This window comes from Scyliorhinus torazame, chromosome 2, assembly GCF_047496885.1.
Source record: "Scyliorhinus torazame isolate Kashiwa2021f chromosome 2, sScyTor2.1, whole genome shotgun sequence".
Taxonomy (NCBI): domain Eukaryota; kingdom Metazoa; phylum Chordata; class Chondrichthyes; order Carcharhiniformes; family Scyliorhinidae; genus Scyliorhinus; species Scyliorhinus torazame.
The window spans coordinates 316,751,571-316,777,834 of record NC_092708.1 but is presented as its reverse complement, the minus strand read 5'-3'; the positions used below and the strand labels follow the sequence as shown (position 1 = coordinate 316,777,834).

The 26,264-nt window shown below is 47.7% G+C and overlaps 1 protein-coding gene and 1 long non-coding RNA gene across 4 annotated transcripts in view; one reads left to right on the top strand and one right to left on the bottom strand.

Moving 5' to 3' along the window:
- Positions 1–26,264, top strand: part of kiaa0586 (KIAA0586 ortholog) — a 934,633-nt gene that overhangs the window by 130,339 nt on the left and 778,030 nt on the right. For 2 of the 3 annotated variants that reach the window (XM_072489245.1, XM_072489243.1), the window contains exon 8: positions 21,303–21,479. The exons of the other annotated variant lie outside the window; for it this stretch is intronic. In XM_072489245.1, coding sequence (XP_072345346.1) covers positions 21,303–21,479 — 177 coding nt within the window. The remainder of the gene's footprint in view (positions 1–21,302; positions 21,480–26,264) is intronic. 3 annotated transcript variants of the gene reach the window in all.
- LOC140399788 (uncharacterized) overlaps positions 1–26,264 on the bottom strand; it is a 102,233-nt gene that overhangs the window by 13,973 nt on the left and 61,996 nt on the right. The window lies entirely within an intron of this gene.

The window sequence follows — 26,264 nt, the reverse complement described above, 5'->3', positions numbered from 1 at the left end:
TCAGAATGTCAAAGTTTGGTTTGCTCATTTATCTCAAAAAGTACATTTGCCATTCAATTTAAAGAGTTAATAGGAATGTTTTTAAAAAAGAATCTGTGTTGGCACGCCATTCGATCTTTCCTCAACAGAATATTTTTTGCTTTATGCAATAGAGGGCACTATGGTTCTGTCTATTGGTTTAGAAAATGGAATTGTGCATTAGGTAGGATGATAATACTGTGCAATGCAGTGAAGAACACAAACATAAATTCTCAGATTTCCTCTTTATTGTGTCTCCTAAATTTAATTACTTTTATTTTCTGGTTGAGGTGAATATGTGATTGGTGTTGCATCAGTCTTCTGGTCTGTAGACTGGTATATATCTATATTCAGGTATCAAAGCTGCCATTGAAAGATTTACACTCTTGTTGTACTGCTTATTTGATGCTTTAAGTCTGCATGTCTACATGACTGGTGAGATGACACTCTATAAAGAGTAAGAATCCCTCCGCATACTGACATCACAATATAGGTGGTTAATAAATTAGAAGACTAAAGCTTTATGCAATTTATTTGTGTTATATTTACTCTAAATAGTAGCAGCAAAGTTTCATAAGGCAGAGAAAATGTTTGCACTTAAACTGTTGCCTTAAGTAGAATTCTTAATACTTGCATTTACAATATTTCCATAAATTCCAGCTAAGGGTTTTCATTACACTTTTTGGGACTTTATTTAGAATTTTTAAACTTACATTTTGTATTGCTAGAACTGCCATGCAGGGTGTAAGCAGCATAGAAACCCTACAGTGCAGAAGGATGACATTCGGCCCATTAGGTCTGCATCGACCCTCTGAAAGAGCACCCAACCTAAGCCCACACCCCACCATATTCCCGTAACCCAGTAACCCCCACCTAACCTTTTGGACACAAAGGGGCAATTTAGCATGGCTAATCCATTCTGGGCCCCTGACGCTGTGAGGCAGTAGTGCTTGCCATTGTGCAGCCCTGTAAGAGGTTAATACCAAGGATACCCAGAACAGCTTTGGAACCAAAAACCATGGGCTGGTTTCTCAGATTTCTCGTGCGGCATGCCGTCGGGATTCTCCATTTCACCCGCTGGTCAATGGGGATTCACATTGTGGAGCAGCCCCACGCCGTCAGGAAACCCCCGGACTGCTGGCAAAACGGAGAATCCCGACGGCAGATAATTCAGGACCATGTGCGGGATTTGCCATTGGCCGAAGCCAGAATTGGGAAAGGCGATTGGGCGAAGAATCGATCGTGAAACCAAACTCATGGCGGGCATGAGAATGCCATGCTCCAACGCCTCGACAGCGGTGTCAATGCACTTTACTTTGCACGTACAGTAAACGCCGTTCGCATATTATTAGTGGATCTGACCCGGTATTTTCTGCAGTCTCCAGGATGCTCCGCCTCCGCCCGGGGGAGTTACCGCTGGCGGGTTTCACTTGTGGTTTTAAAAATTGGGGAACAGGCGTGCTTTGACTGATGAGGGAGAGGAGGTAGGACATGCAGAGGCATGGCGGTGGGGAGGATGTCTGCCAGGCCTGTCGGGAGGGGGGGGAGCAACGGAGGGAGACCAGGCCCTTGGGGTCGGGGTGACCCCCCATCTCTCCACCCCCCCACCCCCCTCCCACCTCCCCAAGGGGCATTCAGGCACGGACCGTATTGCTGCGGCTTGCAAGGCTACCATCTTGCTGCACAACCCACTGACGACCTACCGTGGACCATGGTTGCACAGAGTGATACCGGCTGTACGGGTGCCGCCACCGCTCCCTAGCCTCGAACCCACCACCCCCGCACACCCCACCCATCCATCCACCCCACCAAATTCCCCCAACCCCCCTCATCCCAAACCGGCTGCCACCTGCCGGCGGGGCAGCATGCAGCCCACCAAATAGCAACTCCCAAAGTAGCCCATGCAGGAGGGCGCCGGATGGGGGCCACGTGGGCATGGGTAATGGCAGTCACCAGTACCATGGCAGCAGGGATGGGTGCGAGGGTCAGAGGCCCCCTCGGTGCCGGGCACTGATGGGGCCAGAAGTGTGGAGGGCCAGGTGCAACGGCTATGTGTGGGGATGACAGGATGGAGGGCGACATGTGGGGGTGTCTAGCCCAGTGGAACTGATTGGGCATTGGGGTATGCACCATGACTTTCCCCCCCCTGCAGATAATGGACTTCGGAATTCAACCAGGAATGGTGGCCTTCATCCTGGTCGCCACAACCCTGGGGGATGCACTGAGGCTGGAGCTGCTCAAGAGGGACCCTGCAGTAGCGACGCATGCCCCAGAGGAACAGGAGCCAGCCAGTGAGGTGGAAAGCCGGCCGCCCAACAGGCCAATGAGGAGGTGGGAGGAGGCACTGCGTGAGGCCTCAAGTGTACAGGCAGCGCCTGTCATTCGAGGACCTGGCGGACTGGGCGTACCGTTGAAGACTCCGGCTGAGCAGGGGGACAGTGCAACATACCTGCCAGATCATAGCGCACCTGGCATAACAGGGGAGTGTGGGGGAGGACATCCGTTCCCGGTGGTCGTCAAAGTGACGGTTGGTCTGAACTTTTATGCCACGGGGTCCTTCCAGGCACCGAGTGGGGCCCTGTCCAGAATCTCACAAACCTCGGTGCACAGGTGCATTTGCATCACGGAGGCCCTATAGGCCTGGTCGGCATAATATAGCAAACTCAATGTGGACTGAGCCCACCAGGATACCCGACAGCGGGGTTCACCTTCATTGCCAGATGCCCCAGGTCCAGGGGGTGATGGACAGGATACATGTCCCCCGATGAGCTCCTAACCATGACGGGCCGGTCTTCACAAACGGAAAGGAGTTCCACTCGAGGAACGCGCAACAGGTGCATGGTGACCATGAAATTGTTGCCAATTAATAATGATGCTCTTTAGAGTCGCCAGGTATCAAATGATACCACCACAAGTCTTTACCGGATATCGATCAAAGGACCACACAACGAGTTAGTCAGTTCAAGTTCAACGATGGTTTATTTACACACAAGGATTACTTCGACATGCAACACAAAACACTACAGGTTAAACTACACCTAACAACTACAATAACCTATACTTAACTTCAGGGCAACCGGCTCCATGCAGATGGACAAGGCCTTTGTATGAATATTGCGTGGCTGGGTGGAAGATATGGCACTGTTTCTGCTGAGCTCATCCATCTGGTAGCGATCGTTGGTCTTGAACTTGTCTGTCAGGTCGTTATGCTGCATTTGGGTTGGCATAGGCCGGATCCAAGAGAGACTGAAATCATGGCTGCATTGTCTTTTAACTGGCTTGAATTTTCCCCGCCCCTTTTGTGGGCAGTTTCTGAGTCACTGTCAATCAATTCCTCAGGGCTCCACCCTCTGATTGGTTACATCCAATCAGGGCCTGCCACATCACTTTTGGGATGGGCATCAGTGGCCAAACCTGGGAGGGCTCTGAGCAGGACCTCGGTGCCGCCCAGTCTGGAAGCTGATGTGATGGGACCTGATGGTCCCATTGTTATTTTAATCGCCTTGAATGGCCCATTTGCAGGTGTGAATTCCTGCATACTTCTGGGCTGCCGTTTGCAAAGATACAAACTGCAGCTTGTCTGTGTCCCAAAACTGGCCATAATTTCCATCATTCTTTGCAGGTGGCCATCTCAGATGGCTACAAGATGCACATTATGCACTCCTGCGCCCGATACCCAGACAGTGTGCACGACGCCTTCATCCTGGTGCACTCGATGGTTCCTGACCTCTTCCAGGCACACCCCCGACTGAGGGGCTGGCTCCTGGGCGATGGGGGATATCCGCTGCGGCTGTTGCTGATGACGCCTATTCGGAGCCCACAGATTGATACGGAGACCAGTTACAGCGACGCCCATGCCGCAACCAGGGATGTGATCGAGCAGTGCTTCGGCATCTTGAAGATGCGGTTCAGGTGCTTGGACTGCTCTAGAGTAGCCCTCTCGCGTAGCACTAGGAGAGTCTCCCACATCGTGGTGGCCTACTGCATCCTCCACAAGATCGCGCAGAGCACCAAGGCAGGTTGGAACGTTGTGTTTATTGTGAACAAGTGAATATACATGCACAGGTATGCGCCCTTGCTCCTATCGCTATCCTATGCGCTGCACCCATGCCAACTTAACTGGTGTCTACCTTTCTGGCCTTACGGGTCCTAACGCTATGCCTAGGTGGATCCCCAGACGGTACATCAGGAGTGGAAGCGACCTGCAGCGATTCCCATTCTGTGACCTGGGTTGTCTTTGGTGGCCGTATTCTGGGGTGATTGGGCCTGGATGGGCCTGAATGCTGCTCATGTGTCCCAGGTGGCATAGAACATAGAACAATACAGCGCAGTACAGGCCCTTCGACCCACGATGTTGCACCGAAACAAAAGCCATCTAACCTACACTATGCCATTATCATCCATATGTTTATCCAATAAACTTTTAAATGCCCTCAATGTTGGCGAGTTCACTACTGTAGTAGGTAGGGCATTCCACGGCCTCACTACTCTTTGCGTAAAGAACCTACCTCTGACCTCTGTCCTATATCTATTACCCCTCAGTTTAAAGTTATGTCCCCTCGTGCCAGCCATATCCATCCGCGGGAGAAGGCTCTCACTTCCACCCTATCCAACCCCCTGATCATTTTGTATGCCTCTATTAAGTCTCCTCTTAACCTTCTTCTCTCCAACGAAAACAACCTCAAGTCCATCAGCCTTTCCTCATAAGATTTTCCCTCCATACCAGGCAACATCCTGGTAAATCTCCTCTGCACCCGCTCCAAAGCCTCCACGTCCTTCCTATAATGCGGTGACCAGAACTGTACGCAATACTCCAAACGCGGCCGTACCAGAGTTCTGTACAGCTGCAACATGACCTCCCGACTCCGGAACTCAATCCCTCTACCAATAAAGGCCAACACTCCATAGGCCTTCTTCACAACCCTATCAACCTGGGTGGCAACTTTCAGGGATCTATGTACATGGACACCTAGATCCCTCTGCTCATCCACGCTTTCAAGAACTTTACCATTAGCCAAATATTCCGCATTCCTGTTATTCCTTCCAAAGTGAATCACCTCACACTTCTCTACATTAAACTCCATTTGCCACCTCTCAGCCCAGCTCTGCAGCTTATCTATATCCCTCTGTAACCTGCTACATCCTTCCACACTATCGACAACACCACCGACTTTAGTATCGTCTGCAAATTTACTCACCCACCCTTCTGCGCCTTCCTCTAGGTCATTGATAAAAATGACAAACAGCAACGGCCCCAGAACAGATCCTTGTGGTACTCCACTTGTGACTGTACTCCATTCTGAACATTTCCCATCAACCACCACCCTCTGTCTTCTTTCAGCTAGCCAATTTCTGATCCACATCTCTAAATCACCCTCAATCCCCAGCCTCCGTATTTTTTGCAATAGCCTACCGTGGGGAACCTTATCAAACGCTTTGCTGAAATCCATATACACCACATCAACTGCTCTACCCTCGTCTACCTGTTCAGTCACCTTCTCAAAGAACTCAATAAGGTTTGTGAGGCATGACCTACCCTTCACAAAGCCATGCTGACTATCCCTGATCATATTATTCCTATCTAGATGATTATAAATCTTGTCTCTTATAATCCCCTCCAAGACTTTACCCACTACAGACGTGAGGCTCACCGGTCTATAGTTGCCGGGGTTGTCTCTGCTCCCCTTTTTGAACAAAGGGACCACATTTGCTGTCCTCCAGTCCTCTGGCACTATTCCTGTAGCCAATGATGACATAAAAATCAAAGCCAAAGGTCCAGCAATCTCTTCCCTGGCCTCCCAGAGAATCCTAGGATAAATCCCATCAGGTCCCGGGGACTTATCTATTTTCAGCCTGTCCAGAATTGCCAACACCTCTTCCCTACGTACCTCAATGCCATCTATTCTATTAGCCTGGGGCTCAGCATTCTCCTCCACAACATTATCTTTTTCCTGAGTGAATACTGACGAAAAATATTCATTTAGTATCTTGCCTATCTCTTCAGACTCCACACACAATTTCCCATCCCTGTCCTTGACTGGTCCTACTCTTTCCCTAGTCATTCGCTTATTCCTGACATACCTATAGAAAGCTTTTGGGTTTTCCTTGATCCTTCCTGCCAAATACTTCTCATGTCCCCTCCTTGCTCGTCTTAGCTCTCTCTTTAGATCCTTCCTCGCTACCTTGTAACTATCCATCGCCCCAACCGAAACTTCACACTTCATCTTCACATAGGCCTCCTTCTTCCTCTTAACAAGAGATTCCACTTCCTTGGTAAACCACGGTTCCCTCGCACGACGCCTTCCTCCCTGTCTGACCGGTACATACTTATCAAGAACACGCAGTAGCTGATCCTTGAACAAGCCCCACTTATCCAGTGTGCCCAACACTTGCAGCCTACTTCTCCACCTTATCCCCCCCAAGTCACGTCTAATGGCATCATAATTGCCCTTCCCCCAGCTATAACTCTTGCCCTGCGGTGTATACTTATCCCTTTCCATCATTAACGTAAACGTCACCGAATTGTGGTCACTGTCCCCAAAGTGCTCTCCTACCTCCAAATCCAACACCTGGCCTGGTTCATTACCCAAAACCAAATCCAACGTGGCCTCGCCTCTTGTTGGCCTGTCAACATATTGTTTCAGGAAACCCTCCTGCACACACTGTACAAAAAACGACCCATCTATTGTACTCGAACTATATCTTTTCCAGTCAATATTTGGAAAGTTAAAGTCTCCCATAATAACTACCCTGTTACTTTCGCTCATATCCAGAATCATCTTCGCCATCCTTTCCTCTACATCCCTAGAACTATTAGGAGGCCTATAAAAAACTCCCAACAGGGTGACCTCTCCTTTCCTGTTTCTAACTTCAGCCCATACTACCTCGGAAGAAGAGTCCCCATCTAGCATCCTCTCCGCCACCGTAATACTGCTCTTGACTAGCAGCGCCACACCTCCCCCTCTTTTGCCTCCTTCTCTGAGCTTACTAAAACACCTAAACCCCGGAACCTGCAACATCCATTCCTGTCCCTGCTCTATCCATGTCTCCGAAATGGCCACAACATCGAAGTCCCAGGTACCAACCCATGCTGCCAGTTCCCCTACCTTGTTTCGTATACTCCTGGCATTGAAGTAGACACACTTCAAACCACCTACCTGAACACTGGCCCCCTCCTGCGACGTCAAATCTGTGCTCCTGACCTCTATACTCTCATTCTCCCTTACCCTAAAACTACAATCCAGGTTCCCATGCCCCTGCTGCATTAGTTTAAACCTCCCCAAAGAGCACTAACAAATGTCCCCCCCAGGATATTTGTGCCCCTCAGGTTCAGATGTAGACCATCCTGTCTGTAGAGGTCCCACCTTCCCCAGAAAGAGCCCCAGTTATCCAAAAATCTGAATCCCTCCCGCCTGCACCATCCCTGTAGCCACGTGTTTAAATGCTCTCTCTCCCTATTCCTCATCTCACTATCACGTGGCACGGGCAACAACCCAGAGATAACAACTCTGTTTGTTCTAGTTCTGAGCTTCCATCCTAGCTCCCTGAAAGCCTGCCTGACATCCTTGTCCCCTTTCCTACCTATGTCGTTAGTGCCAATGTGGACCACGACTTGGGGCTGCTCCCTCTCCCCCCTAAGGACCCGGAAAACACGATCTGAGACATCACGTACCCTTGCACCTGGGAGGCAACATACCAAACGTGAGTCTCTCACGCTCCCACAAAATCTCCTATCTGTGCCCCTGACTATAGAGTCCCCAATTACTAATGCTCTGCTCCTCTCCCCCCTTCCCTTCTGAGCAACAGGGACAGACTCCGTGCCAGAGGCCCGTACCCCATGGCTTACCCCTGGTAAGTCCCCCCCCCACAAGTATCCAAAGCGGTATACTTGTTTCTCAGGGGAACGACCGCAGGGGATCCCTGCACTGACTGCTTTTTCCCAGTCCCTCTTACAGTTACCCACCTATCTCCAATCTTTGGTGTAACTAATTCCCTGAAGCTGCTATCTATGACCCCTTCTGCCTCCCGAATGATCCGAAGTTCTTCCAACTCCAGCTCCAGTTCCCTAACTCGGTCTTGGAGGAGCTGGAGATGGCAGCACTTCCTGCAGGTAAAATCAGCAGGGACACTAACTGCATCCCTCACCTCAAACATCCTGCAGGAGGAACATTGCACTCCCTTCCCTGCCATTCCTCTAACTTTCTACCAAGATCTGGCTAACAACTAAATTAAATTTTTATAAAAAATAATAATAATATAATAAAATATGGTACTTACCTCAGACCAATGGGTTTTATTATTAGGTTAGAGGAGGAGGGTGGGTGGGAGACACTACACGTGTAGTGTCTCGGGTTTCCTCTCCACCAGAATTTATTGGTGAGGGTCTTCCCAGACGTCCGCGGGTCGACTTCCTGTTCCCGCCTAAAAAACTAATTTTAAAAAAAAAAAGAAAAATTCTCAGCTCCTGCTGAGAATTCCGCAATGCTCCCGCTGAAACTGACTCACCAGCTGTTCTCCCGCCGAAATCGACTGGCCTGCCCCTGCAAAGACAAGTGCTTTTAAAGGTTGACTTACCTCCCAGCAACCTCCTTCCGCAATGCTCCCGCTGAAACTGACTCACCAGCTATTCTCCCGCCGAAATCGACTGGCCTGCCCCTGCAAAGACAAGTGCTTTTAAAGGTTGACTTACCTCCCAGTAACCTCCTTCCGCAATGCTCCCGCTGAAACTGACTCACCAGCTATTCTCCCGCCGAAATCGGTGGCACCCTGTTCTTCCTGCTGCCCATCAGATGCGCCAGGGACAAGCTGGAGGGGGCGATGCAGTGGTGTGCTGGCACCTCTCCTGTGGGAGTCATCGGCATGGGCCCCATCACCTCCTTCTTCCGCCCGGGTGCCCGCTGGCCCCGGGCCACTCCATGGGACGGTGTTGCGAGTGGAGTTAACCCCTGAGGCTCCCCCACCATCTGGTGCTGCCAATTCTGGGCCCACTCTGGTCTCCACCAGGGTCTTGTTACTCGCGGGCATGGAGCACCTCCCTCTGGGACCACCATATCACGCTGTGACTGTGCCACCACCTTCTCGGTCTGTGCCACATCAGCCAGTGACTGCGCCACCTCCCTCTGCATCTGTGCCATGTCGGCCAGTGCACGGGCAATGCCACCGATGCCCTCAGCCATTACCCACTGTGACTGGGCCACGCTCTGAAGCACCGCTGCAATGTCCAGGTGGCCCTGGTACATGGTTGCCTGTGATATGGCAACTCTGTCCTGGACCTCGGACACCGCCCGCACAGTGTGCTCCAGGCCTTGGACATCCTGACCCATGGCCTGAAACCTTTGCCCCCCCCCCCAAAGGCCTCCACTGCGGATGCCACCCGTGCAATTTTGGTATGGGTGGCACGCATGGTTGGCACCACCTGCATGTGCAAGCGGTTGGACTCCTCCAACTGCACCTGCTGGCGCTGGATGGTTGCCAACACCACCTCATGTAGTCCCTGACTCTGCAACTGCATCTCCACTATAAATGGGACTGCCCTTTCCAGAAACCTGAAACCCGTCGAGCCGCCCTCCGACCGTCCGTCCCCTCGGGGCATTCCTACGTACACCTGCTGTACTGCTGCACGTGTGTGGTGCGCACCAGATGGTGCCCAAGAACCTCTTTTTTTTAAAAGAAATTATTTTATTTTATATTTTTTATTAAGGTATTTGAAAATTTTTATAACAGTAACATAAACAATGGCATCAACATGGTAAAATAAACATTTCCCCCCCAGCCCAATCTTCACACACCTCAACCATACAACAACAATCCGCATACCCCCCCCCCACCTTGGAATACTGCATCTGCTGAGATTTTAATTTTCCCCGAGAAAGTCGACGAACGGCTGCCACCTCCGGCTGAACCCTAACATTGACCCTCTTAAGGCGAACTTTATTTTCTCGAGACTGAGAAACCGAGCCATGTCACTCACCCAGGTCTCTGCACTCGGGGGGCTTTGAGTCCCTCCACATTAACAAGATCCATCTCCGGGCTACCAGGGAGGCTAAGGCCAAGACGTCGGCCTCTTTCGCCCCCTGAACTCGCGGATCTTCCGACAATCCAGAGATAAGACCATAAGACCATAAGACATAGGAGCGGAAGTAAGGCCATTCGGCCCATCGAGTCCACTCCACCATTCAATCATGGCTGATTTCAACTCCATTTACCCGCTCTCTCTCCATAGCCTTTAATTCCTTGAGAAATCAAGAATTTATCAACTTCTGTCTTAAAGACACTCAACGTCCCAGCCTCCACCGCCCTCTGTGGCAATGAATTCCACAGACCCACCACTCCCTGGCTGAAGAAATTTCTCCTCATCTCTGTTCTAAAGTGACTCCCTTTTATTCTAAGGCTGTGCCCCCGGGTCCTAGTCTCCCCTGCTAATGGAAACAACTTCCCTACATCCACCCTATCTAAGCCATTCATTATCTTGTAAGTTTCTATTAGATCTCCCCTCAACCTCCTAAACTCCAATGAATATAATCCCAGGATTCTCAGACGTTCATCATATGTTAGGCCTACCATTCCTGGGATCATCCGTGTGAATCTCCGCTGGACTCGCCCCAGTGCCAGTATGTCCTTCCTGAGGTGTGGAGCCCAAAATTGCTCACAGTATTCTAAACGGGGCCTAACTAATGCTTTATAAAGCTTCAGAAGTACGTCCCTGCTTTTATATTCCAAGCCTCTTGAGATGAATGACAACATTGCATTTGCTTTCTTAATTACGGGCTCAACCTGCAAGCTTACCTTTAGAGAATCCTGGACTAGGACTCCCAAGTCCCTTTGCACTTCAGCATTATGAATTTTGTCACCGTTTAGAAAATAGTCCACGCCTCTATTCTTTTTTCCAAAGTGCAAGACCTCGCACTTGCCCACGTTGAATTTCATCAGCCATTTCTTGGACCACTCTCCTAAACTGTCTAAATCTTTCTGCAGCCTCCCCACCTCCTCCATACTACCTGCCCCTCCACCTATCTTTGTATCATCGGCAAACTTAGCCAGAATGCCCTCAGTCCCGTCATCTAGATCGTTAATATATAAAGAGAACAGCTGTGGCCCCAACACTGAACCCTGCGGGACACCACTCGTCACCGGTTGCCATTCCGAAAAGAACCTTTTATCCCAACTCTCTGCCTTCTGCCTGACAGCCAATCGTCAATCCATGTTAGTACCTTGCCTCGAATACCATGGGCCCTTATTTTACTCAGCAGTCTCCCGTGAGGCACCTTATCAAAGGCGTTTTGGAAGTCAAGATAGATAACATCCATTGGCTCTCCTTGGTCTAACCTATTTGTTATCTCCTCAAAGAACTCTAACAGGTTTGTCAGGCACGACCTCCCCTTACTAAATCCATGCTGACTTGTCCTAATCCGACCCTGCACTTCCAAGAATTTAGAAATCTCATCCTTAACAATGGATTCTAGAATCTTGCCAACAATCGAGGTTAGGCTAATTGGCCTATAATTTTCCATCTTTTTCCTTGTTCCCTTCTTGAACAGGGGGGTTACAACAGCGATTTTCCAATCCTCTGGGACTTTCCCTGACTCCAGTGACTTTAGAAAGATCATAGCTAACGCCTCCACTATTTCTTCATCTATCTCCTTTAGAACTCTAGGATGTAGCCCATCTGGGCCCGGAGATTTATCAATTTTTAGACCTCTTAGTTTCTCTAGCACTTTCTCCTTTGTGATGGCTACCATATTCAACTCTGCCCCCTGACTCTCCGGAATTGTTGGGATATTACTCATGTCTTCTACTGTGAAGACTGACGCAAAGTACTTATTCAGTTCCTCAGCTATTTCCTTGTCTCACATCACAAAATTACCAGCGTCATTTTGGAGCGGCCCAATGTCAACTTTTGCCTCCCGTTTGTTTTTAATGTATTTAAAGAAACTTTTACTATCATTCCTAATGTTACTGGCTAGCCTACCTTCAAATTTGATCCTCTCTTTCCTTATCTCTCTCTTTGTTATCCTCTGTTTGTTTTTGTAGCCTTCCCAATCTTCTGACTTCCCACTACTCTTTGCCACATTATAGGCTTTTTCTTTTGCTTTGATGCATTCCCTAACTTCCTTTGTCAGCCATGGCTGCCTAATCCCCCCTCTAATAACCTTTCTTTGGGATGAACCTCTGTACTGTGTCCTCAATTACTCCCAGAAACTCCTGCCATTGCTGTTCTACTGTCTTTCCCACTAGGCTCTGCTCCCAGTCGATTTTCGTCAGTTCCTCCCTCATGCCCCTGTAGTTACCTTTATTTAACTGTAACACCTTTACATCTGATTCTACCTTCTTTCTTTCAAATTGGAGATTGAATTCGACCATATTATGATCACTGCCTCCTAAGTGCTCCCTTACTTTAAGATCTTTAATCAAGTCTGGCTCATTACATAACACTCAGTCCAGAATGGCCTGTTCCCTCGTGGGCTCCATCACAAGCTGTTCCAAAAAGCCCTCCTGTAAACATTCAATGAATTCCCTTTCCTTGGGTCCACTGGCAGTATTATTTACCCAGTCCACCTGCATATTAAAGTCCCCCATGATCACTGTGACCTTGCCTTTCTGACATGCACTTTCTATTTCGTGGTGCATTTTGTGCCCCTGGTCCTGACCACTGTTAGGAGGCCTGTACATAACTCCCATTATGTTTTTTTTGCCTTTGTGGTTCCTCAACTCTACCCACACAGACTCCACATCATCTGACCCTATGTTGTTTAGCGCTATTGATTTAATTTCATTCCTAATTAACAAGGCAACCGCGCCCCCTCTGCCCACCTCTCTGTCTTTTCGATAGGTTGTGAATCCCTGGATGTTTAAATGCCAGTCCTGAACCCCCTGCAACCATGTCTCTGTGATGCCTACCACATCATACCTGCCAGTCACAATCTGGGCCACAAGCTCATCTACCTTGTTCCGTACACTGATCGCTACCTCCGGACTTGGCACCACTCGTGTTTTTAGTACCGTGGACATTGCCTTAGCAAAGTCCTGCCAAAACCCTCTAAGCTTCGGGCATGCCCAAAACATGTGGACATGATTTGCTGGGCTTCCCGCGCACCTCGCACACCTATCCTCAACCCCGAAGAACTTACTCATCCTCGCCGCTGTTATGTGTACTCAGTGGACGACCTTAAATTCAGGCTAAGCCTGGCACCTGATGAGGAGGTATTAACCCTACTTAAGGCATCTGCCCATAGCCCCGCCTCTATCTCTCCTCCTAGCTTGTCCTCCCACTTGCCCTGAAGCTCCTCCACTGGAGTTTCCTCCGCCTCCGAAAGCTCCTGGTAAATATCCGAAAGCTTCCCCTCTCCCACCCAGGTAATGGAAACTACTCTATCCTGTATCCCCCGTGGCGGCAGCAGCGGAAAGGCCGGCATCTGTTTTCTCAGGAAGTCTCGCACCTGCAAATACCTAAAACCCATTCCCTGCTGGCAATTTAAATTTATCCTCCCAAGGCTTTGAAGCTGGGAATTCTCCCGTCTATAAATAGATCCCCCATCCTTCTAATTCCTGCCCTCTGCCAACTCTGGAACCCGCCATCTAGACTACCGGGTACAAACCTGTGGTTATTATAAATCGGGGTCCAAATCAATGCTCCCTCCTCTCTCTTATATCTCCTCCATTGCCCCCAAATCCTCAGAGCCGCCACTACCACTGGACTTGTGGAGTATCGGGCCGGCGAGAACAGCAGAGGTGCCGTTATCAGTGCTCCCAAACTGGTGTCTTTACATAACGCCGCCTCCATCTGCTCCCATGCCGACCCCTCCCCCACTACCCACTTCCTAATCATGGCTATATTAGCCTTCCAGTACTAATTGCAGAACTTTGGTAGCGCCAACCCCCCCCGACTGCGCTCCAGCAACACTTTCTTCACTCGCGGGGTTTTACTCGCCCACACAAAGCGCGAAATAATCTTATTCACCCACTTGAAAAAGGCCTTAGGGATGAAGGTGGGGAGGCACTGAAAGACAAACAGAAATCTGGGGAGGACCGTCATTTTCACGGCCTATACCCTCCCCGCCAGTGATAGCGGTAGCATGTCCCATCTCTTTAAGTCCCCTTCCATTTGTTCTACCAACCGGGATAGGTTTAACTTGTGCAGTGCGTCCCATTCCCGGGCCACCTGGATTCCCAGATATCGAGAGCTCTTTCCTACCATTCTAAGCGGCAGCTGTCTCAGTCTCTTCTCCTGTCCACTTGCCTGGATCGCAAACATCTCGCTTTTCACCATGTTCAATTTATATCCCGAAAAATTGCCAAATTCTCCCAAGATTCGCATTACTTCCCCTATCCCCTCCAACGGGTCCGAAATGTACAAGCGCGGGTCATCTGCGTCGAGCGAGATCCGGTGCTCTACCCCCCCCCCCACACCGAACCAGCCCTTTCCTGTTCCGAGAGGCTCTTAATGCCATGGCCAATGGATGGCTCTATGGCCAGAGCAAACAGTAACGGGGAGAGGGGGCACCCTTGCCTCGTCCCTCGGTGTAGTTTAAAATACCCCAACCTCAGCTCGCTACTGGTGCCTGATAGAGCAACCGCATCCAGTCAATAAAGCCCTCACGAAACCCAAACCTGCCCAGCGCCTCCCACAGGTAATTCCACTCCACCCGATCAAAAGCCTTCTCCGCATTCATCGCTACCACCACCTCCACCTCCTCTCCTGATGGCATCATAATAACATTTAGAAACCTTCAAACATTGGCCTTGAGTTGCCTGCCCTAACAAATCCCGTCTGGTCTTCCCCTATCACCCCCGGGTCTCAGTCCTCTATCCTTGTGACCAGTATCTTAGCCAGCAGTTTGGCATCCACATTCAGTGGAGAAATCGGCCCGTATGACCCGCATTGCTCCGGATTCCTCTCCCGTTTCAGGATCAATGAAATCGAGGCCTGCGACATTGTTGGGGGGAGGACTCTCTTCTCTCTTGTCGTTAAATGTCCTCACCAGCTAGAAATTATTTTATTGAGGCATTTATAATTTAACTATTTTAAACATTAAATTTCAACAAAAACACAATATAACCAACAAACCCCAGCCAACATGGCTTTCACAAACAATGCCACCTTTCCCAACCACCCCTCCGTTGGTTCTCCTACCTTTTACTCGTCGCTCCCATGCCTGCCCATTCCCCACCCCCAACTCCTGCTGACAGCTTAATTTTTCTCAAAGAAGTCGATGAGCGGCTGCCACCTCCGAGCAAACCCCTGCAACGAAGCCCTCAAGGTGAATTACATTTTTTTGGGTCTGCGAAACCCCGCCATGTTGCTAACCCATATCCCCTGACTTTGGGTGCTCCGAGTCCCTCCACCCTAGTAAGATCCATCTCTGGGCCACCAGGGAGGCAAAGGCCAGGACGACGGCCTCTCTCACTCCCTGGGTTCCCTGACACATCAAAGATCGCCACCTCTGGACTCGGAACCACCCTCACTTGTAAGACCTCTGATATGACATCAGAAAACCTATGCCAGAAACCCCTCAGCTTCGGATGCACCCAAAACATATGGACATGGTTAGCAGGACCCCCCACACAGTGCCCACACCTATCCTCCACCCCCTCAAAGAACCTGCTCATCTGGGCCACAGTCATGTGTGCCCTATGGACCACCCTAAACTGTATCAGGCTGAGCCTGGCGCACGACGAGGACGCATTAACTCTCCTCAGGGCCTCCTCCCATAACCCGGCCTCCAATCCCCACCTAGCTCTTCTTCCCACTTTCTCTTCACCTCTCCTATTGGGGCGCCCACTCACTCCATTGACTCCTTGTAGATCTCGGAGACCTTCCCCTCTCCTACTCCTGTTCTTGACACCACCTTATTCTGTAGCCCTTGGAGCGGCAGGTGCGGGAAAGTTGAAACCTGCCTCCATGCAAAATCCCTCACCTGCAGATACCGGAACCCATTCCCACCTGGCAACTCAAACTCCTCCCCCAAGCTCGGGAAACCCTCAGCATTAACGAGGTCCCCAAATCTCTCGATCCCTGCCTGCTGCCACCTCCGAAACCCCCATCCAACCACCCGGTGCGAACCGGTGGTTATTGTATTATTCCTTGTGTCTGAATAAAGCTCGTAGTCTTACAGTTGAAGTAGATGCTTTATTTCTAAAAGTTTGTTCTCTCTCCAGCGCTTATACTATGTTACATCAGAGCTTCCTCTCTGTGTCCTGCTCACCAGCTGCCGTTCCTGTGAAGAGAGAGAGACTACTTCCTGTTTGTCGATGTATATATACATCTCTGGTGCTCCCTCTAGTGGTTACTTAGTTGTAATGTATTTACATTAACCCCTTGTGTATATACAATGATGCATAATCACTACAGTTATCACATATCGGTGCCCACACCGACCATGCCTCTAACGCCGTGTGCTGCCTCCACTGTCCCCCCACCCACCAGGGCTGCCACCAACACTGGGCTTGTGGAGTACCGAGCCGGCGAGAATGGCAGAGGTGCCATTAACAATGCCCCCAAACTTGTGTCCTTACATGAGGCCGCCTCCCCCCCCCATACCGACTCCTCCCCTACTACCCACTTCCTGACCATTGCAATGTTCGCCGCCCAGTAGTAGTTAATAAAATTCAGGAGGGGAATCCCCCCCCCCCTTCGGCAACGCACGCTCCAGCAGCACCTTTTTCATCCGCAGGGTTTTACCCACCCAAACAAATCCGGAGATCTCTGCATTCACCTTTTTGCAGAACGCCTTGGGAATAAAAATTGGGAGGCTCTAGAAAACAAACAAAAATCTCGGGAGGACCATCATTTTAACTGTCTGTACCCGCCCTGCCAGTGACAACGGGAGCGCATCCCACCTCCGAAGGTCCCCCCTCATCTGTTCTACCAGACGCCCCAAATTCAGTTTATGCAGCTGCTCCCAATCCCGTGCCATCTGGATACCCAAATATCAATAGCTTCCTCCCATCACCTTGAACGGCATCGCACTCAGTCTTTTCTCCTGCCCCCTTGCCTGGATCGCAAAGACCTCACTCTTACCCATATTCAATTTGTATCCCGAAAACCGGCCGAATTCTCTAATATCCCCATAATCCCTCCAATTTCCCCCAGCAAATCCGATATGTACAGAAGCAGATCGTCCGCGTAGATCGAGACCCTGTGTTCCTCATCCCCCCCCCCCCATACTATCCCTTGCCAGACCCTCTACACTCTAAATGTCAATGCCAACGGCTCTATAGTAAAGGCAAACAACAGTGGGGAAAGTGGACATCCCTGCCTCGTCCCCCGGTACAACCTGAAGTAGTCCGATCTCACCTGATTCGTCCGCACACTCGCCACCGGTGCCTGGGATAGGACTCCCGTAAGTATTACCACCCCGCCTGATCAAAGGCCTTCTCTGGGTCAATGGCCACCACCACCTCAACTGCACGCCCCTCTGAAGGCATCATAATTACATTCGGCAACCTCTTAACCAAGTGCCGCCCCTTAACGAACCCCTTATGGTCCTCCCCTATTACTCCTGGGACACACTCCTCGATCCTTGTGGCCAGGATCTTCGCCAATAATTTGGCATCCACATTTAACAGGGAGATCAGCCTATACGACCCACAATTGTCCGGATCCTTATCCTGTTTTAAAATGAGGGATATCGACGCCTGTGATAACTTCAGGGGGGGCACTCCCAACTCCTTTTCTTCATTGAAGGCCCTTACCGACAGAGGTCCCCGAGAACTTCTTATAAAATTCTACCGGGTACCCATCCGGTCCTGGGGCCTTACCCGATTGCATCGGCTCCAACCCCTCTACCACTTCTACAAGCCCAATTGGGGCCCCCAAGCCCTCCACCAGCTCCTCATCAACCTTCGGGAACTCCAACTCCTCCCAGAAACTTCCTCATCCCTTCCTCCTCGGCTGGGGGTTCCGACTTATACAACCCCAAGAGCCTCTTCACTAACATGCCCAACCAAGGTGAGTGTCTCTGGGATGATGGAGGGTGTTGGAGACAGCTGTGACGGAAAGTCAATGTCGTCCCTGGATTGGTGCTCCAGGGTGTGTTATGGGCGAGGCGTTTTCAGAACCCCCAAAATGTATCATGGCGTTCAACCAACCTTTCCCTTTAATGGATTTGTTGCTTTTCCTAGCACACGGCTTTTTCCCTAGGATTCCAATTATGGACACGTGGGTTTTTAAACACAAAACACTGTTTATTCCATTAACTCAACTTAACATCTTAAAAAACATTGGATCTCTTAACACCCCTTACTTCAAAGATAACTCGGAAAATATTGAATCAATAAATAATTCCTTAAAATGTTCCTTCAAACTTCCAAGAGACTTAACACCTTTAAACAAAATCACATCAGGTTAAAGGCTTTACTTTAAATCACCCAAATGATCCAGAGATAGTCTTTCATGGCAGAAATCCAGCTCACTGCAAAACAGCCAGGCACTTTTAAACTGCTCTCAGCAAAACCAGCCAGGCACTTTTCAAAACTGAAACTTCAAAATGGCTGAACTGAGCTGAGCTCCACCCACTCTCTGACATCACTGTTTTCTTAAAGGTACATTGCTTACGATCCATTTCTTAAAGGCACTCTTGCATGACAGGTGTCCTGGGCTGTGGGCCGAGAGCTCCTGTCGCTGTCCATACCTCCTCCTTGCTGCTCTTCTCCTGGGGTTGTGCTCGCCAGATGCCGACCTCTGCATCGGTTCTTGCCCTCTCCCCAGGCCCAGCGATCAGATCCAGTGCCTGCTGCTCTGTTGTGGTGAGGGGCTGCAGGTCTGGCGGTCCCCCTCCGGTCTTTTCCCTTTCCCAGCGGTTGTGGGGCGAGTTCTCCTGGGGGCAGGGGGGGGAATGCGTGTGTGGGTTGGGAATTAGTGCCAGGGGCACAGGGCTGCCTATTCACCCTGGCCACCCTGAGGAGATCATTCAGTTTCTTACGGCACTGCTGGCTGGTCCTGGCAGTATTGCCCACGCGCTTGCGACCTCTCCCACCTGCACCCAGGCCAAGTGCATGGTGACAGGTGGCAACCTATCCCCACCCTGGGGTGCAGGGTGGCCCACCTCTCCTCCACTGCGTCCAGCAGTGTCTCCAGATCCGCATCAGTGAATCGGGGTGCCGCTCTTCTTGCTGCCATCTTGTTGGTTGGGATGAGTGTGTGCAGGGAATAGATGCTAATATGCGGCTGCAGCTTGTCAGCCTCCCGACTGTCATTCCCGACTCCGGCGAAATGGACACCGTTTTTTCATTGGAATCCATCGTGTTCCACGTGGCGCCGGTGCTAGCCCATTAATGGTTGATGAATTGCTCTGGGAACAGAGCCAGTTTTCTATCAGTCCCGGCGTCAACACTTGATTTCTGAAACAGAGAATCCTGCTGCTTAAGTTTTGAACAAGCAGTTGACTGGAATAGATTTCCCATGGTGCAAGCTTTTATATGGTCCATACAACTGGTGTCTGACATGTTGACCAATTAATTTGCTCTGGATAATGTCATAATATACATCTATGTATATTATGACAGACAATATTTGTAATCACAAGCTACTTTCCTGTAGTTAAAATGGGATTTTCAGTTACATGTAATCATGAGAGATTGTGCCATTTGTTGCTTTTCTTCAGGACATCTGGCATGTGTGGCCTCGAGTCATCTGCTGACAAATCAAAAAGATAGGTCTGAACTTGGTAATGACTTGAGAAGGGGCATTACTAGTGGTTGGATTTTGTTAAGGGACATTTCGTTCAGGGACATCCTATTGGAGAACTGGACAGTCTAGGCCTGGTTTTTAGCTCATGTTACGGGAGATTTTATGAAAACAAGGGGTATTTTCTGGATGCCTCAAGTAAACGTCTGTTTGAAGAATGTTTCGAGAGAAAACAAGTGATGCCTTTATTGTTTTATGTATCAAGGTATGCAGCCAAATCTATATTTTCCCAGATAAACTGTTCCGCTTTTATGCATTTAACTTGTGTAAATAGAACAATTTGTTGGCTTAAAAGTCTGAGTATTCAGTTTAGTGACTGTGAATATCCAGCCAACTTTCAAAGAAAGGAGAACCATGTGGTGGGATGTAATGCTCTCCAAGCGCTCGTGTACAAACTGTAGTTCACAAAATATTACAGCTCAAAAAGAAGTATTCAGTTCATGATACCTATTATGGCTTTTTTAAAGGCTATCTAATTAGTCCCATTCTAGTGTGTGTGTGTCCCCCCATAACTCTGCACCCAATTCCCTGTTCATAATTACTATTGAAACAGTTACTGTTGCCCTTTGAGATAGTGCACTGGAGATCATAACACTTTGCAATGTTTTAAAAAAATTATCTCCCCTTTCCTCCCTTCATCGGTTCTTTTGTCCTTTGTCAGAAATCTGGTTACTGACCCACGTACCAGTTTGAACACTTCAATTAAATTGCTACCTTTATCACCTTTGAACAATTGTGTTGAGATCAATTGCAGATTGAATTTTCAGTGAAATCTTGCTTGACAGATTATCTAATTGCTCCATTGGCAAAGGAGGAGAAGATGCCCAAATTAACTAGTAATTTGAATATGCAGCTTTGAATCTTTACTCTTCTTTAAACATTAATACATTTAATTTGGGGATTAGAACAAGAAGTGATCTATCTTCAATTGATTTGCTAATGTTTTTAAGTGGAACATGATTTTGAATATTGAGTACTTCTCTGAGAAGAAGATGGACTGTTTATAAATGGAACACCCTAGCTCCTACATTGTTCATGTCTTTTGCATGTGCAGGTTTTGAAAACTGTTAGTAATAGCCACAAAATGCATGTATGAGAGAAAAATCGCTTCATGTAAGTCTTATTTTAATTTCTCTTCTAGTTTTGCCATGAATTATTTTCTATTTTTTGCCTCTAACTTTCCCCTTTCATTTTCTGACAGTGCTAACTCATACAGAAATGCAGATCTTTTGATACTCCCTTTGGCACTTCTCTTGAGTAGTATTCTTATTGTATGGGCAATAATAAGTACAGGCTTAATATTTGACAACTGAGACAGGACAACCCACCTCTGTCCTTGCTGGCCATTCGCAGATACTTACTCTCCAGCAGACATAAAAGGATAGGGATCAGGTTCAGAAAACCTGTTTGATTTTTCCCTTCTTTTCCCAGGGCACTGAAGCCAACTCTAATGCTAGCAATTGCAACTTTGTTTGGGATATTCTTTCTGTGTTGTTAGTCTCCAGTTCCCAGCTGTATCAATTTTGAGCAAGAATACCTTTACAACAGAATTAAAGTCAAAAATTTACAATTTGTCCTCAAGTACTGACTTTAATTTCAGCTTGTCGAAGTCATCCTGTTACTGCTGGATTTGGCATGGGAAGTTCTCTGCAGACCCCTGCTCCTCGTAGATTTGCCCCTGTGCCAATGTCTAAAGATGTTCAAGTTCAACAAAAGAAGACAAAGTCTGCTATTCAGAAGGCCAAAGTGAATGCAGTGATTTCTATAGATGGACAAGGTATGGCAAAAAAGAAATTAGAACTGTATTCACTGAGTAAGTTCTTAAAAAGCATTGCATTGAGGCCACCAAACATTGAATAAGAAATGTAATCCCAGAAATAATGCTGTTTGATACCAGTTGTTCTTTTCAGCCAGCATTGATTGCCATTGTCAGAACGATGCTGCTCGGGACTGACATGAATTTTAGTAGATATAAATCATTAAATTGTTCAATCTTTCATTGCAAAAAATGATGAATGTTCTAATGTGAATCATGGGAAATTCACTTTGGTTGTGCTGTTGCGTAATGTCAGGATTCCATTTCTAATGTTCAAACTCCGACTGATTAATCTGGAACAAATTCAGTTTTTGTTCATTAGGATTATAGTAAAGGAAATACTCAATTGAACCACAAGTAAGGTGAGAGTTTGGAACATCTTCGGGAAACTGGCATAACTAAGAAGGGAGCAAAATTTTACTTTGAATTAGTAATGAAATATCCAGCAGCGACTGTGCATATGAAAGGTTTGGACACTTGAATGTTCTATTTTTATTTCTCTTTCATGTTTGTGCTTTGCTGCCTGCATGTTTTATGGTGAATTATAAACCTGCTGAGTTGTGTTTTACTGTTGGGTAGGGGAAGTTTAATGAAGATTAAATATGTTTTTGTTTTTCATCAGTGAGGATAATATCGGACACTATACTTTTGGATAGAATAATACAGCATAGGAGTTGGCCATTCAGCCCCTTCAATCTTTGTTGGCCCTTCGAAAGAGATATTCTTTCCAGTGATGATCTGGATAACACTAGAAATATCACTCTTCTGGTGATATTTTCCAATATAATTAAAGATCTCTGGTTTCAGATATTGTTTGCAACCAGCTGAATTTTGCTGTTTCAAAATATATGTTCAAGTCATAGGCCTTGGCATAGCTTGTAATGAATAGGGGCACTCTCCATTTTCCAGCACAGGGATATTTTATGTATAACAGTGTTTTCTCAGTACTGCTACTTCAAGGTTATTGAGTACTGGTAAATTCGTTACCGTGTTTATCAAATAGTTTTGTAGAATTTTTACTGGTGGTTAGGAATTTAAATTCCCTCACTCTATTTTTCTGTGAAAACCATAAAGAATGAGCCTCGATTATTCAATATTCCGTCACATAAGGATTTCTGTTCTTTTACACCGTTTAAATCAAGGATACATAATGTAAGAACATAAGAAATTGGAGGAGGACTTGGAGTAGGCCATTTGGCACCTCGAGCCTCTTCTGCAAGATCATAGCTAGTCTGATTGTCACCTTAACTTTGCTTTCCCACCTGTCCCCAATCCATGATTCCCTTGCCGATCAAAAATCTAATTCAACTTTGAAATATATTCAATGGCCCAGTCTCCACTGCTCTCTGGGAATGAGAATTCCAAAGTCTAATGATCCTCCAAGAGAAAAATTCTTCCTCATCCTTTTAAAAAAAATATATCTTTTTTTTGTTTGATAAATTTAGAATACCCAATGATTTTTTTTCCAATTAAGGGGCAATTTAACGTGGCCAACCCACCTAACCTGCACATCTTTGGGTGGTGGGGATGAAACCCACACACACAGGAAGAATGTGCAAACTCCACACGGACAGTGACCCAGGCCGGGATTCTAACCCGGGTCCTCAGCGCCATAGGCAGCAGTGCTAACCACTGTGCCACGTGCTGCCTCTTTCTTCCTTGTCTGAAATGGGAGACCCCTTCTTTGTAAACTGTTCCCTCTAGTTGTGGATTCCCCCATGAAGGATAACATCTTCTCAGCATCTAACCTACTGAAGCCCGTTCAGAATCTTATTTCAGTAAGATCACCTCTCATTTTCACTTTCATTCTTCTAAACTCCTGCTCAACTTTTCCTCATAAGACAAACTCATCAGCTCACGAATCAACCTAATGAACCTTTCCTGAACTGCTTCCAATGCAAGTATATCTCTCGTTAAGTAAGGTGACCAAAACTATACACGTTACCCTAGATGTGGTCTCACCAATACCATGTGACTTACTATTTTTATACCCCATCCACATGTTCAAATGCAATAAAGACCAATATTTCATTTGTCGTCCTAATTACTTCTAACATGCTAATTTTTTGTGATTCATGAACAAGGTCTCTCTTTCTGCAGGATTCTTTTCATTTAAATAATCTGTTTTTATTTTTCCTACTGAAGTGGACAAGCTCATATTTTTCCACATTATACGCCATGTGCCAAATTCTGCCCACCCGCTTAACCTATCCATATCCCTCTGCAGTCTCTTGATATCCTCCCTGCAGCTTGCTTTCCTATCTACTTTTGTATCATGGGGAAATTTGGCTACGACATCTCCAAATAAATGGATCACAAATAGTTGAGGCCTCTGCACTGATCCATGTGGAACTCCAACAGTTACTTTGCCATCCTGAAAATGACCCATTTATCCTGATTCTCTGTTTCCTACAATGTTCTATCCATTGGCTTTCCAAACTTCACAAGCTCTTATCTTGTGTAGTAACCTCTGATGTGGCACCTTATAGAATGTTGTTTGGAAATCCAAATATACAACATCTACTGGTCCCTCTTTATCCAACATTCTTGGTACATCCTCAAAGAACTCTGTAAACCTGTCACACGTAAATTCTATTTCACAAAATCATGTTGACTCCATGTTGATTATATCATGATTTCCTGAATGTCTTTGACCATGGATTCCAGCATTTTCCCAGTGACAGGCCTGCTTTATATCTCCCTCCTTTCCTGAACAGCGGTGTTACATTTGTAGTTTTCAAGTCTGCTGGCTCGTTTTCCAGAATCTAGGAAATTTTGGAAGATTACGTAAGAAGAAATGCAGCAGATTGGAGGTTTATATGTAGATTTTACAAATAGAAAGTGAATGGTTAGGGGTTCAGAAACTTTTTTGTGACGATTATAGTGTTTGATAGAATTTAAAGAGGTGAAATGGAATGTTTGGTTTACTGGGGCGGAAAGTACTGATTGCCAAGATATGAGTGCACAGGATGGTGTCAAGATGTGAGAGCACAGGAATGGTGCTGGACTGTGCAGTACTGGGCAGGAGGGTACCTGCAAATGTGATCACTGGTGCATCTTTTAATTTTTTATTTGCAGTGTGGGTCAAAGGGACCTTCAACTATGAGGAGGATCCTTGGGTTTATGAGCACTGGACAGAGAGAGCCGGGAATAATAGACAGAATCCAGCTTCCTGTAGGAATAGGTGTGGCTGGCCACCTGCTCCTACTCTGCAAAAAATGCTGTTATGTCAAATTACCTTTAGGTTATTTGGCTGGAAGAGGTGACAGCAGTTTGATTGAGTGAAAAGCTTAATTTAAAAAAATATATTGTTATTCACCATATTTTCATCGCTTTCGCCACACAGAAAAAGAAACAGAAACAGAACAAACCCCAACAATATAAAACCTAAAACATAAAATGAAAAAAGCAGCCCCCCCCGCCTACATCCCCTCCCTCCCCCCTCAACATTCAACGTCAACCAGCACCCGAAAGTGCCTCATAAACAAACCCCAAGAACTGTAGAATCCCTCCTTCGCCCTCTCAGCTCAAATTGCACCTTCTCCAGGGTCAAAAACTCCAGGTTCCCCCCCACCACACCGAGTCACAGGGCGGAGAAGCTGACCTCCACCCCAACAGGACCTGCGGTCAGTGAGGTGAATGCTAAAACGTCTGCCCCGCATCCGCCTGCAACTCGGGCCGGTTCGACACCCCGAAAATGGTTTCTAGGTGACTGGGCTCCACATCTGTTTGCAAAACCGCTGAGATTGTGCTAAATACCTTCTGTCAATTCTTTTCCAGCTTCGGGCAGGACCAAAACATATGAATATGATTTGCGAGGCCCCTCCCACATCACTCAGAGACATCCTCCACCTCCTCAAACAGCTGGCTCATCATTGAGTTTGTGAGGTGCGCCCTATACACGACCTTCAACTGTATGAGCCCCAGCCTCGCACACAAGGTTGAGGCATTTACCCTCTGCAGCACCTCCCACCACAATCCCTCTTCATCGCCCCCCAGCTCCCACTTCTCCTTAACTCCTTCATAGGCACCCTATCCTCCTCCAGATCATCCCATAGATTGCCAAAACAACACCCTTCTCCAACCCTCCCTCTCCAGCAATGAGGAGGCTGGTACTATCGGGAAGGTCGGGAATACTTGCCTTGCAAAACCTCAAACTTGGTGGTGGCTAAACCCTTCCACCTGCACCAACCTGTACTTCTTTCCCAGCTCCTCCAAGCTTGTAAATCGTCCTAAGAAACAGATCCTTCATTTCCTTAATCACCCTCTCCGAAACCTCGCTTCACTGTTCCCCAGTTCGAATCCATGATTCCCCCTAATCGCATCCCCTCTGACCCAGCCCCCAGCCAAAATATTGCCTAAACTGTCTCCAGATCTTCAAAGTGCCCGCCACCACCAGACTCACGGAGTACTTTCCCGGTGCCATCGGGAACGGCACCGTTGCCAGCTCTCAACCCCGACCCCCTACGTGAGTCCTCCTCCATCTTAACCCATTGGGTCTCTCCTCCTCCTTGGTCCAGCCCTGCACATTCTCCACATTCGCCGCAATTGGTCCACCTCTTGAAGAATGATTTCGGTAACACATTCATTCAATTAAGAGAATGCAAAACTTAAGGAAACCTCCAACAGTGACATGCTGGGATTTCTGTGTTGTGGCTGCTGCATGTATCGGTTGTAAGGATTTCCAAGGAAAATAAATTTTCAAATCAATTGGTTTTAATCTAAATAGAAATACATTTTTGAGCA